The sequence below is a fragment of the Acipenser ruthenus genome, chromosome 8 (genome assembly GCF_902713425.1).
Source record: "Acipenser ruthenus chromosome 8, fAciRut3.2 maternal haplotype, whole genome shotgun sequence".
Lineage (NCBI taxonomy): Eukaryota > Metazoa > Chordata > Actinopteri > Acipenseriformes > Acipenseridae > Acipenser > Acipenser ruthenus.
Genome location: NC_081196.1, coordinates 52,817,095 through 52,831,007, shown reverse-complemented (window position 1 = coordinate 52,831,007; position 13,913 = coordinate 52,817,095). Strand labels below are relative to the sequence as shown.

General features: G+C 43.0%; 1 protein-coding gene across 8 annotated transcripts; it reads right to left on the bottom strand.

Moving 5' to 3' along the window:
• Positions 1-3,750: 3,750 nt before the first annotated feature.
• nxpe3 (neurexophilin and PC-esterase domain family, member 3) lies at positions 3,751-13,241 on the bottom strand. Of its 8 annotated transcripts, XM_059029220.1 has the most exons (8): positions 13,170-13,241; positions 12,414-12,481; positions 10,743-10,913; positions 9,724-9,921; positions 7,917-8,686; positions 6,476-6,558; positions 5,121-5,333; positions 3,751-4,900 (listed from the first exon to the last, which is right to left on the bottom strand). In XM_059029220.1, exons 4-8 carry the CDS (start codon positions 9,814-9,816, stop codon positions 4,347-4,349), a joined length of 1,713 nt encoding a protein of 570 aa, XP_058885203.1. In that variant the 5' UTR covers positions 9,817-9,921; positions 10,743-10,913; positions 12,414-12,481; positions 13,170-13,241; the 3' UTR covers positions 3,751-4,346. The 8 variants fall into 8 exon arrangements, with proteins under 8 accessions (XP_058885203.1, XP_058885206.1, XP_058885202.1 ...); XM_059029223.1 differs by lacking the exon at positions 10,743-10,913; XM_059029219.1 differs by lacking the exons at positions 12,414-12,481; positions 13,170-13,241 and adding an exon at positions 11,295-11,517.
• Positions 13,242-13,913: the final 672 nt, after the last annotated feature.

Genomic DNA, 13,913 nt, shown 5'->3' with positions numbered 1-13,913 from the left:
CTTTTGACGGTTCTTTTTCGAATAAAATGTGATGATACAATTTGTATTGCCCAGAGTTAAGAAAAATAACCAATATAATGTTGAAAATATTAAGTTTTCAAGACCACATAGGTCCCTTCATCAGTTAAGTGTGTACCTGAGAAGAAAAACGTGCAAAGATATATTTTAGATTTAAACCAGTGGAGGATGTCAGTACAAAAAACGACATGAGGAATAAGTAATCAATGAAAGATAATGAAGGATGTGTTATGCATGATTTACAATGTTGAATTTATCATCTTGGCTAAAAACAAATGCATTCCATGTTCCATATCAACCTCTGCAAATATGCTGGACTTTTTTCTTAAAATTATATATATATATATATATATATATATATATATATATATATATATATATATATATAAGAGATATAAAAATGTGGTTTCATTTCATGTACTATTTGTATTGACCCCACAACCAGTAGACATGCCAGTTTCATTTTATGAGGTCTTTTTATGAGAAAATCCTTTAACCTATTATTGTCTCACTTTGTGGTAACCAGCGGATAAGCAAATTGGTTGTGCACTTTTTTATACAAGTGTGAAACGTGAAACTTTGCATACTTATACAGCTTCAGGTGCTGAACACTTTCTGAAATAGTGCCAATTGATCAGTGCCCCCTGGTGGCCGACACTTTCTGAAATAGTGCCAATTGATCAGTGCCCCCTGGTGGCCGACCCGAGCAAGCAGTTTATCAGTTGAAGGGCTTTCAACCAGTTTCATTGAAAATTGGTCAATTAAGCCTCAAGATGGCAGTAAATGTTGGCATGAATGTGAGGATTAATAGCTAGTCAGCTCTTGAATTGGCAAGCAAAACAATCACAGAAATGAGCGAAAATCACTGCATAATAGTATCTGTTTCATGCACATCTTGGCCTTTAGTTTTCTAGGTTACAGTTCAAGGTACTTGTAATAACTCTAAATCTGATTCAAATTCTCAAAGCTAATTACTCCATATTATTATTATTATTTATTTCTGAGCAGACGCCCTTATCCAGGGCGACTTACAGTCGTAAACAAAAATACATTTCAAGAATCACAGTACAAGTAATGTCAGTGAGAGTTAGATCAGGATATAATTAAATACAAAATACTACAGATTAAATAACACTTGACAGATTATATTAATCTAAAGTACAGGATTTAATGCAGTAAAATAGGGGGCAGATAAGAGCAAGTAAAGCACATTTAAGGAAGAGTGATGTGTCCAGGGGAAAAAAAAGAGGAGTTCTACAGGTGCTGTCTGAAGAGGTGAGTCTTGAGGAGGTGCCGGAAGGTGGTCAGGGACTGGGCAGTCCTGACATCTGTAGGAAGGTCATTCCACCACTGCGGGGCGAGGGTGGAGAAGGAGCAGGCTCTGGAGGCAGGGGAGCGTAAAGGAGGTAGAGCCAGTCTTCTAGTGCAGGAGAAGCGGAGAGGTCGAGTGGGGGTGTAGGGAGAGATGAGGGTCTGGAGGTAGCTGGGTGCGGTCTGGTCAAGGCATCTGTAGGCTAGTACAAGAGTCTTGAACTGGATGCGAGCGGTGATCGGGAGCCAGTGGAGTGAGCAGAGCAGTGGAGTTGCGTGGGAAGTGAGGCAGAGAGAACACCAGGCGAGCAGCGGAGTTCTGGATGAGCTGGAGCGGACGGGTGGCGGATGCAGGGAGGCCAGCCAGGAGGGAGTTGCAGTAGTCTAGGCGGGAGAGTACCAGGGCCTGGGTGGCGTAGTTGGTGAGGGTCGGATTCTTCGTATGTTGCTCAGGAAGAATCGGCAAGTGCGTGCCAGAGTGGAGATGTGCTGGGAATAAGAGAGGCAGGGGTCCAGGGTGACTGAGGTTCTTAGCTGAGGAGGAGGGAGAGAGTGTGGTAGATTCCAGAGGAACGGAGATAGAGATCAGAGGAGGAGGAAAAGAAAAGGTCAGATTTAGAGAGGTTGAGTTTGAGGTGATGCGAGTGCATCCAGGAGGAGTTAGCAGGCAGACAGATAGAGATACGGGAGGGGGTGGTGGAGTCAGAGGAAAATCTGAGCATCATCAGCATAGAAATGGTATGAGATACCATAGGATGCGATGAGGGGGCCCAGGGAGCGGGTGTAGAGAGAACAGGACGGGGCCCAAGACTGACCCTTGGGGGACTCCTGTTGAGAGAGGGCGAGGTGTGGAGGTTGCTCCACGCCAGGTTACCTGGTAAGTGTGGTTGGGAGGAGAACCAGGCCAGAGCAGTGCCAGAGATTCCCAGGTCAGCGAGAGAGGATAGTAGAATAGAGTGATCGACAGTGTCAAAGGCAGCAGAGAGGTCGAGGAGAATTAGGACAGAGGAGAGAGAGGCAGCTCGGGCAGAGTTTAGTGAGTTGGTGACAGACAGGAGGGCAGTTTCAGTGGAGTGAGCAGAGCGGAAGACAGATTGGAGAGGGCCGAGCAGAGAGTGGTTGGACAGGAAAGCAGACAGCTGGCGGTGTACAGCCCGCTCGAGGGTTTTGGAGAGGAAGGGTAGGAGGGAGACAGGACGGTAGCTCTGGAGGGAGGTGGGGTTGAGGGTAGGTTTTTTGAGAAGGGGAGTGATAGAGGCTTGTTTGAAGGCAGAGGGAAAGAGACCAGAAAGTAGAGAGGTGTTGAGGAGGGAGGAGATGAAGGGAAGTAGAGCAGAAGCAGCAGCTTGAAAGAGGTGAGTGGGGAGGGGGTCCAGGGCACACGTGGTGGGTTTGTGACCCTGAAGCAGGGAGGAGAGGTCAGAGTCTGAGAGGGGAGAAAAGGTGGAGAAGGAGGGTGAGTTAGTAGGGGATGCAGTGGGTGTAGGGGTTGGAGCAAGAGGGGGTGCGGGGGAGGGAGAGGTGTTAAAGAGTTTGCGAATATCTGAGATTTTAGAAGAGAAGAGGCAATCAGAGGAGGTAGAGGAGGGGGGGAGGATATTAATGGTTACAGCTTTGACTACAGCTTTCTATATCAACAGTGATTGTTTGACATGCAAAGACATCCTTGTCAAAGTTCAATGGTAATCAGCAGGCACATGTTTGTAATCAAAAGTTTGTTCTCAGTGCTTTATATCCTACTACTTCACCTGGTAGGCTATTCCATGCATTTATAACTGGAAGAAGGTGCTTCCTACCTTCTGTTCTAAACTTTTACTCAGCTTCCTCTTATACCCTCTTGTTCTTCTCTCTGTGCTAAATTTGAAGTAGTGTCCTGAATTAACTTTATCATTACCATTTATGATTTTCAATCAAGTCTCCTCTTTCCTTTTTTTCTAAGCTGAAGAGATTTAATTATTTTAACCTGTCCTCACAGCTCATGTCATTAAGTCCTGGTATCAGCCTAGTTGCCCTTCTCTGTACTTTCTCAAGTGCAATGATGTATTTGTTGTAGTGAGGTGACCAACACTGCACACAGTATTCTAGGTGGGGTCTAACTACGGTATTGTATAATCTTAGCAGAACCTCTCTAGTATTCCACGCTTTTTGCACATAACCTAACATTCTATTTGCCTTTTTAATTGCCTCACCATATTGGTAAAATATGATGACACCACTACAACCCCGGGATCTTTTTCAAAGTCCTCCTCGCCTGTTTCCAGCCCATTCATTTTATAATTATAATTATATATGGTTTGAATAGAGCAGCTGTTGGTCTGTTTTGTTGGTCACCATGTGCTTCTGTTCAGTATGGCAGTTCTCATTGCAATTGTCAATGTAATTGTGCAGATAAATGTCAGTTTAAAAAACAATTATAAAAAATGAATATTTAATTAATTTATTCAGTTTATATATTGTTCACAGATACGTGAACAAAATGTGCCCATAAAAAAATGTGTGTGTCAAGTTAGAATTCATTCAAAAAACTTTCTTTGAACAGGCCATACTGCCATCATTACAGACACATGAACTTTGCGATAAACACCATATTATCCCTCTGCCTCAGGTCAACCAACCGAAACTGGACTGGCCAGAAATCTCCTGGCAGGCAGTAAGCAGTTTTAAACACAGAGAGAAACAGCTTTGTGTGGAAAAGCTAAGAGTGAAACTCAGATTTCCTGGATCCCACAAGAAATACATACACAATCCAAGAATAAGGATCTGCCTGTCTGCAGCTTTAACCACTAAAGGACACAATTATTGTTTTTGGAAAAGCTAAAGCTAAAAATTGCTCCAATGTTGCTTTTAAATTACATGCATTCCTAACGTCTGCTCCCCATCATAAAAGGTAATTGAATTTGGATAAACATGCGGCTAAACTCTGTCCATTAAGTGGGCCTTCAACCACGTGGCCAACATTTAAACCACAGGTCCACATTGGACTTGGGGAGCAGGAGTTAGAGTCATGAGTGTCTTTTCTATTTGTGCTTTACGGGGCAGACGTGGGAAAGAAAGACGTCAATTTGGTTCTTGACAATGACAGGCGGCGGGTGGAGGGCGTGAGGGAGGGAATGGGCCAAGGTCATTTCCCAGGCGTCCACCAGGACCACATCCAGCCCCCGGAACATGTGACGGAGGACGGTGTCCAGCTGCAGGGAGAACCAGTCGCTGTTGTAGAGGCTGTACTCGGGGTCCAGGGCCTGCGCGTTGGCCGTCCTGATGACCACCAGAGTCTCTGGAGCGCGAGCACGCAGGCGCAGCACGGCCCGCCGGATGTGGCGCAGCCGTCTGATGTACACCTCAACGGGGAAGGTGCTGAAGTGGGACCAGATGGTGAAGGCCACCACCACGTCCTTGCCACCTGTGATGTCATCCAGCTCGTTGGCAATGTAGCGCAGCTCACTGGTCGACACCTTGGAGAAGCGGATAGGCGGCCCGTGGCAGCGGTACTTCAGGAGAATGTTGTGCTCGCTGTCCACTGCCAAGAACGGGCCCACGTTTTTGGGGCTGTTCAGGTTAATCTGCATAAGATCTGAAGCACAGAGAAAAAGGAATTATTCAATGATCAATTTCTTCCTCATTTTTTATTTGCTGCCTGCTCAATATGCTGTTATGTGTGACCTTCATCATTCTCTATTGTTGTTTCTGCATATCACTATGTTCCTTGCTACTGAAAAGACTCCCTAACAGTATTCCTTGAGAAGCGAGGTAGGGAATCTTCCATATGAAAGATATGGGGCCTACAAACACACCTGGAAGGAATTCAGTCAAGTACTCAAACCACTGGCGCACAGTGGAGTCCCCGAAGAGGTGGACAGCCTTTCCCTGCAGGCACTCTGTGATGGAGGTGTTGTTGAACTGCTGAATCAATCCCGTATTAGACACCCATGCATCTTGGTAATAGAAGCCAGCAGGAGAGAACTTCACAGTATTGTGGTGCGTTCGTCTTTCCAGTTTAGACTGAGCTAAAGGAAAATAAACATTACAAATAAAGAAATGCTGGCAACAAGAAGAGGCTGTTTGGATCAAGCTTTGTTCTTTGTGAGCACAAAACAAGTGTACTTATCTGTGAGCATAACGGAGGCAACAAAGCAAAAGATTTCTTTAAAATGACCAGATCATCTCTCAACATGCATTGCCTACGGTGCTGTAATGTAACTGGTCACACTCAAAGGCGCCACTTCAAACTCAACAGAAACAGAGTACGTTTAAATTTTCAGCAACTTCCTTGTACTGTATACATTAGCAACCTTTGTATCACAACTCATTTTGCTCAATGTTGTTCAACACAAATGTCCATTGTACTGTATGCTGGCCTTTAGCAACTACATATATACATACCACCCACGCGATATATATCCGCTATATATCGAGGGCCGCAAAACAGCGAGAGACCCACAGAAAAGTAGACCTCTACGCAACCTGCTTTTTCTCATTTTTCGTATAAAAAGCAGCACACTGCTTTAACTCGTACAGCGGAGGGTAACTGCTTCTCATCAACTTCAGTCTCCAATTAATTTCATGAGTCTTCCTCTCCTTTCTCAAATGCACAAACCCGCTGCTTTGAAATAATCCATTCCCAACAACAACATAGGAGGCTTGTTGCAAGGGAGCCGACGTCACTGCCTTGTGGCTTTTGCTAGTGCATTACTGCCACATGTGAACACCTTGTTGGCTAAAATACAAACCGCTTCAGCCAGTAGTCAATTAATTTGCTTTGTGTTATTCTGCAATACGTGTGTATATGATAACAGTACAATATTAATGCTTTGTTTTTATTTGTTTTGTATAGTGTTGTTTGTCTTGAGCAGTACGAAATAAAACAAACAGTAATTCTAAGTGCCAATGTATATTGCAGCCAAGGCATGCGCAGTTAGACAGTAAAAATGGGGAGCCAACTCCAGGACTGCGATATATCCGAATCCGCAGTACAGCGAGGGGCAATATAACAAGGGTTGGGTATGTGTGTGTGTATATATATATATATATATATATATATATATATATATATATATATATATATATATATATATATATATATATATATATACACACACACACACACACATATCTGGATAGAACAAAAATATTACCATAGATTTGTTACCTGTATATTTACCTTCATCAAGGGATTCCACAGTCACTTCATCTGAGCCCAAAGCCAATATGGGCACTTTGATGTTTATGTTACTAAAAGCAAGCACAAAACAGATTTCAGATTTATTTATTTATTTTTTTTAATTTAGTCATTGCCAATTATTTTTTTATTATTTTCTACCCAATTTGGAATGGCCAATTATTTTTAGGCTCAGCTCACCGCTACCACCCCTGCGCTGAATCGCGAGGGCGAAGACAAACACACGCTGTCCTCCGAAGCGTGTGCTGTCAGCCGAACGCTTTTTGTCACACTGCGGACTCACCGTGCAACCACCCAAGAGGACAACGCAGCTCTCGGGCAGCTTACAGGCAAGCCCGCAGGCGCCCGGCCAGACTACAGGGGTCGCTGGTGCGCGGTGAGCCGAGGACACCCTGGCTGACCTAAACCTCCCCCCACCCCAGACGGTGCTCAGCCAATTGAGCGTCGCCCCCTGGGAGCTCCCGTCCTCAGTCGGCAAAGGAATAGCCTGGACTCAAACTCGCGACATCCACACTACAGGGCACATCCTGCACTCCACGTGGAGCGCCTTTACTGGATGCGCCACTCGGGAGCCCACAGATTTCAGATTTTAATTTAATTTCCTGACTAATTTCTTTTTTGATAATTTGTTGTAAGATTAATGTTATCCCCCTGTTTTTCTATCCAAATTGAAATGCCTAATTAGCAACCTGGTGATCCTGCTGTCAAGCCAATTGTCTCTTTTCTACCATGAAGCCCGAGCAACGAATGTGAGTAAGGTACCGACAGTGAGGTACTGAACCTTGAGACATGTGTTCAGAGCCACAGGGGGAGGGGGCACTAGTTTGTCCTTCTCCCATCTCCCATCAATCATTCATTTACAGTACAAATTGCAGAGCTTTTTAGTGCGTTTTGGTCAACTTTGTATTTCTGCTATGACGTGTGCGTCTGCTTCAATATTTAGCCATGTATTTTCCATTTGCAATGCCCATGTCTGCTCCTGAGTCTAGCAGCAAGGAAGTTAATAGTGAGACTCATGATGAACAGCCAGCGAGCAGCGCAAAAAGCTTTCAGGTATATATATATATATAAAATGTATGGGCGGCATTTCATCAAGGGGTTCTGTGACATCATAAACAAGCCCCCACAGAAAACATGGCGCCCTCAATGGTGCAGTTCCTGGCGCCAGGTCTGCATGTGCTAAAGCCTTGCATGTGCTAAAGCCTTGTTAGCTTCAGTTTTATTAGATAACACTTTCAATACTTTGCTTCTGTAAACCTTTACATCGGTTAAAAAGTTGATTTGACAAAGGTCTCCCTTATGAGAAGACAGAAGCAGCTCAAGAAATAGCCTGTTGTTTCTTAATATTTAATTAACAGCTCTAAATAACTAACTAACTAACTAACTAACTAAATAAATAAAGGGCAGGTACCTCTGAAAAAACAGACGCTCTCTTCCAGTGAGGAGGTGTTTCAAGTAGCCGCCCTTGGTGTGGTCGACGCGGGTGTTGCAGGACAGCATCCTGGGCTTGTAGCAGAACCAGGGCTCGCCAGTGTGGGGGTCGGTGAAGTTGCAGAGAGGCCGGTGGGAGGAGGGTAGACACAAGTTGCACTCAGTGGTCTCGAAGGATCGTGCGGAGCGGAAGGTGCTCTTGAAGTACACGCGGTCGGGCCGCTCCTCGCGCAGCCTCTTCAGCACCTGCACGGCCTCGCTGGGGTGCACCAGGGTGACTGAGACCCGCAGCACGCCGGCCCACAGCAGGACGAAGTACACTGAGTAGAAGCCGTTCTGGTGGTCCACCACTTTGCCGATAGCCCCTGCCTTCAGCTCCGGGGAGTGGATGCGCGCCAGCAGGAAGTCGCCCCCGTGCTGCTTGGGCCTGCCCTGGAAGTCGTGCATGCGGACCAGCGCCTCCAGCTGCTCGCCCACTGTGAACTGGATGCGGGAGTTGAGGATGAAAAAAGAGCTGCTAAAGGGGCTGGAACTCCGCTGGAAGGGGTGGTTCCGCTGGGGGGAGTCGGGCCAGGCAATCGACCCCAGCAGGAGTTTCTCCTCTGTGATTTCATCTGGACTCTGGTCCTGAGAAGGGTAGATGCATTGAGACAAGTTCCTGACGCCCAGCAGTGGGCTTCTGGGCTGTAAGGCAGTGCTGATTTGGTACTGCAGCTGGTTGAGTGCAGAGACTGTTTTCAAGTTAAGATTCTGATAATGAAAAAGAGACATTAGAAAGTAAGAGACAGCACTCAGTTTAATGTTAGTATGGTCTTAGTTTTTTTAATCACTTAAAACTTGAAAAATATCTGTTTGCTCGGTTGTTCAAGAAAGACACTACAGAGCTAAGAAGCTGTAAAGAGAGCTTTTGAGCTGGAGATAAAGCTAAACCCAAGTGATACTTTAGTTTACCATAAACCTTTTAATCAATCAGAATGCACAGTGCTTTTCACAATGTCATTGTATTTTACTGTGAGTGACTGGGTGACTGGTTTAGATGAAAATACATTGTTTTTTGTTGTGTAACAGACATCAGTGGTTCCCCTACCATTCTACAGGCCCGGCGGATCAAAAAAGGCAGCCGCTGGGCCTACAAAATTGGAAAAACAAAAATCCTAATTGCGCGTGTGACGTTAGTTTTCAGGTTTGTTTTAGTGGAACAGGCTCTGCAAGGCTCCTGCGCCTCCTCGCCTCGCCACTATGTAACGCGACGTATTTGGCGCTTACGTCATGTGAATTGCCCTGTGGTTGTACTGAACATGATTGGCTGTGACATTACGGCCAATGAAAGAAGTGGCCAATTATCGCATCGAAATATCATTGGGTGAGAAATGATACACAACTCAAGAAGTGGATTATCATTTACAGGCACTTGGGTAAGTTTGATAATAATTTTTTTTTTCTCACCAACAGTTAACTTTTAAAACAATATATACACAGCTAGCACAAGTAGCTTTGACACAGGTGGTCAACAAATTTATGTAGAAATCTGCAGTCTACACCTTTCTTGCGTGCATTTCTCAAACCAGAACATATCTACAAATGAAAACCCAGACACAGGCACTAAGTACATGCCAGAGATAGAAATAAGACATTGCATAGCAGTTTGATCCATTCCTGGTTTTACTATGAGTTTAATAAGACACACCTGAGGTTGTTACCTATACACAGTGGCTAATCAAGCTTGTAGTAAAACTTGGAATGGTTGCAATCCCTGCATGCACACGCACAAAAACAGCTGTACTCACTTCTATGCTCCCGATGTTTCTCAGCAGGAATATGAAACCGGACAGCACCAGGAACAGAAAGAGAGGTGCACATCTAGCAAGCTTGTTCCACATGGTCGTCCACCGCTACCTTCTCAGCCATCTTAAACAGTGCAACTACTAGTCATCATGTACACTGGCACCAGCAAAGCCCCCTTCACTCCAGGGAAACTCATTTTGCTTTGAATAGGAAAAAACAATTGCGCAATTATAGTACATTTCTGATGATATAGTACATTTCTGATGATAGATAGGATTCCTCTCGCCACAAAATGTCCCCGTTAAATAGGAAATTGTGTGCTTGCTCGAAAACAATGTGATCAGCTGTAGGCCTTACATGGGGCTGAGAAATGCAGTCTTCCTACTTTATTAAACTCTAGACTTTATTTACTGCGTTTATTACAACTAATCCTATGTATTTTCTAACAACTCATTAAAGGGTTTTGTCAGAAGGATGCAGTTTATATACGATTGAAAGAAGATTTTAAACTAGAAATGTGGTGTAGCTCATACATACATACATACATACATACATACATACATACATACATACATACATACATACATACATACATACATACATATATATATATATATATATATATATATATATGCCTGACCGTGTCGTGTGCAGGATAAAACGTAAAATTTACGAGGGGATGTCGGCATTGTTGGAGATTAGAGGGCCAAGAAAATCAACAACGTGCCGATATAAATACACCGCTCCACCCGGTTTTGAAACTGCATAGTTTTAAAAATATACATCTTAAATGAATTAACCTTTGTTGCTCAAAAGAGACCAGCAACCAAGCTTGATTGCTTGTCCCCTTACTCTCCTCGCCCAGGCATTACCCTGCAACATGTTTTCGTACGTTTGTTTGTCAAGGGCATGGTGGTGTAGCCTGCATATCAGCTTTAGTTTTAAAATAGCCTAATAGTTTGCATCTACACTGCATGCACTGGTCTGCGTATGCTGTCAAAAATAGAAAGACAAAAAATACCACAGGTTTTGGTGTTGCTGTATTTCCGTCTCTCGGCCTCTCTGGAGTCTAGGGTTCCTGTCACTGTGTCAGAAGCAGCTCATCTACGGGGATTATATATACCGTGGTGGAACTGCAGAATGCATAGAACTCGTCTACAGCGTGTGTGCGTGCGTACTGTCAAAGCCACTCCTAAGAAAATTACATATATATTTTTTTACACAACACGTAAGCTGTTTCAAAAACACCGCGGCAAAATATGAATCAGTATAAATAAATAAATACAATTCAAAATTGTAGCTAGTCAATATTGTTTACAATGTTTCTCTGAAACCAAGGCAAGAATGAGCAATACTTCACCGCCCGGTAAGCTAAATACTCACTGTGATAAGAGTCCTCTGATTTGATACCCATGATTTCTCCTAATGTCAAAAGAACGAATCCTACGAAAATTACACATCACCGATCTTCACTGTATAACCGCCTGGATATAAATCTAACAATCATTAGTGACGTATGCCTTCCTGTCCAGAATACTTTTATTTTTATTTTTGAAAGAAACCTCACACAAACCAGTTCTGCAGTCTCTGCGTAGCACGGTGGCTATGATGAACCAGTCATATTCTTCAGGTACAATCCAATTGGTGAAATGCAAAGAACACAAAGGTTGCGTATTGTCGTCCCGCAGATTCTTGCAGAGCTGTGCAGATATGTGTAGGCGAGCGTTCGCCACTGACAGTTGCATGACAGCACACGCAGTCAAGCGACTGCGGCCGATCATGCAGCTTTTTTTTTTTTTTTTGTTAATTTGTCTTTATTATTATTAGTCCCAAAGGTATTTTACAAAAATAATCATACTTTAATACAATAGAAGCATGTCTAACACCTAGGTAAATTGACCCAGGTGAAGTTAGACACTTAGTAATTACTCAAAATCCATGTATTATTTTACTCACTTCATATACAAATCACAAGGCTGGTTCAAGTGATCAAATAACAATCTCTTAAAATAGAAAGGGACACTGGATCTGAGTTCTATTAGGTAATTTCTTCCAGTCCCAGGGGGCAGCAAAAGCAAATGCTTTCCTTCCCATGGTACTTCTCACTGTTGCTATAGTACAAGGGCTTAGGTTTGGTTTGAACATTGGTGGGGACACAATTTTTAGGGGGGAGGTTGCGGTCGCTAGGGGGGTTCGGGGGCATGCCCCCCCCCGGGAAGAAATTTTTTAGGAGACAGCTGTTAATTGGTCGCTTCTGGTGGCTTGAAATGAATGGTGGACATGAATTGAGGACAATCTGATTGACATGATAAAGTGTCCCTCCTGGAAGCTGGTTTGACATCCCTGCTATAGAATTACTAATAACCTGAATTATAACCTATCCCAGCCTTACTGTAAGCTACCAATACCCCTGGCGCTACAAGCATGAGCACATGCACGCTCACGTGCTCTGCCTGCCTCTCCTGTGTCTGTGCTGCTGCTCGCACCTGGTTGCATTGCTTCATTCACCTGATAAAATAATAAATTGATGCATGCCATATAGAGAGAGAATATATGGCTATGCTAACTTTATTTGCTGAGTATTACTGTACAGCATTAGCCTACTATCATATCACAATGTGCCTCAAACAATAATATATCTCAAAACTGAGTCTAACACTTTCACTGTTATAATCACTAAGCCATTACAGACCTCACCGGCGACCCTGTTGCTCCACCTGCCTCTGTACTGCTTTTACCAGGTTGCACTGCTTCACTTGCCTGATAAAATGATAAATTTGACGCATGCTGTTTAGACAGAACTTTTTTTTGCTAATTTTACATTTGCTATGAGCATCATTATCAATTGTGTTTATTACTTTAACGACATCTTCGTACTTACACTTTTTGTTAAAAAAAAAACTTCCTTATGTTCATCTTTCTTTTTTTGGTTGCTATTATGCTTTAGTCACCTAAAGCCAAATTGAAGTGATTAGCTAACGTTAGTTGGATGACGAGATCAAAACATGCTCTCTCTCTCTCACACACACACATAATGATTTAGCTGTGAAACAAGCTAGCTAGCCACCAAGGACGTGGGGTTAGCAGCTAGCAATGTTTAATTTGTCTTTTTGATATATTTTTTATAACTGCCTATATAATATAGTGCGTTTATTTAGCCTCCTGGATAGTCACACTGTCCATTCAATCAAATACATATGTTCGTGTTCGCTTTTTACACACACGATACAAAAATATCAAGCAAGGAGTAAGTTAGTTACAAAGGGAGGAAGGAGGAGGATTGAAATAAAGTGAGAACGCATGAACCAACAAAGTAAATATCGAATGAAACTGATTATATTATATTTATTCTTATTTTTTAAAATAAATGTGAAAATTGTGGCACAATATACACCGTTTAAGATTGACTAGAATTTTTTTATTTTTTATTTTAAACCCGGAGAATTACCTTTCACACCTCAATGAAAACAACACACTCTGCTTGATCCCAAACGTCAGCCGTGCACTGAGTCCGTGTTACAGTGATGCATTATGGAAGGGTCTAAACCAATAAAATTAGCGCTTTTTTGGAGGCGGGAGGAGTAACGAGTGGAGCTTGAGAGCGTTAACCCTTTGTGGAGCGGATAAAATGACTTTACAAAAGACGTTTCAGATTTATCAAAATTATTGGTAGGGACAATTCAACGGTCCCTTGACATTGGTAGTGACATGGTCCTACCGTCCCTAGCTAAATCTACGCCGGTGTTATAGTATTCTGAAATATTTAGTGTCACCAACATTTCTTCAGGAATAAAAACATTTAAACTCCTGGAAGAAGCTATTTAAATAGACAAGCAGTTTATTCTTCACCTCTTTAAAAAGGATCTGGTTCCAGTGAAAACGCCCTCTGTGCTCAGGTGACAAGAAGTTTAACCTGGTGTCTAATGTGCAATGATGTTCTAATGGATCACACTGAAGAATAAATACACAAATCCTGTTAAACACTGACCTATTTTTTTCAACATCACTTTATTTGCGGTTGTGTATATCACATCACCATAATCAAGAGAAACAGATAGCCCTGTATTAAAACTTAAAAAGTGACGCTGACCACACAATAGTCAAAGTTTTGCTCCAATTTTGCTGCATATGGCTTTAATGTGTTTCTCAAATTTAAGAGTATATACATATATACAGCTCTGGAAAAAATTAG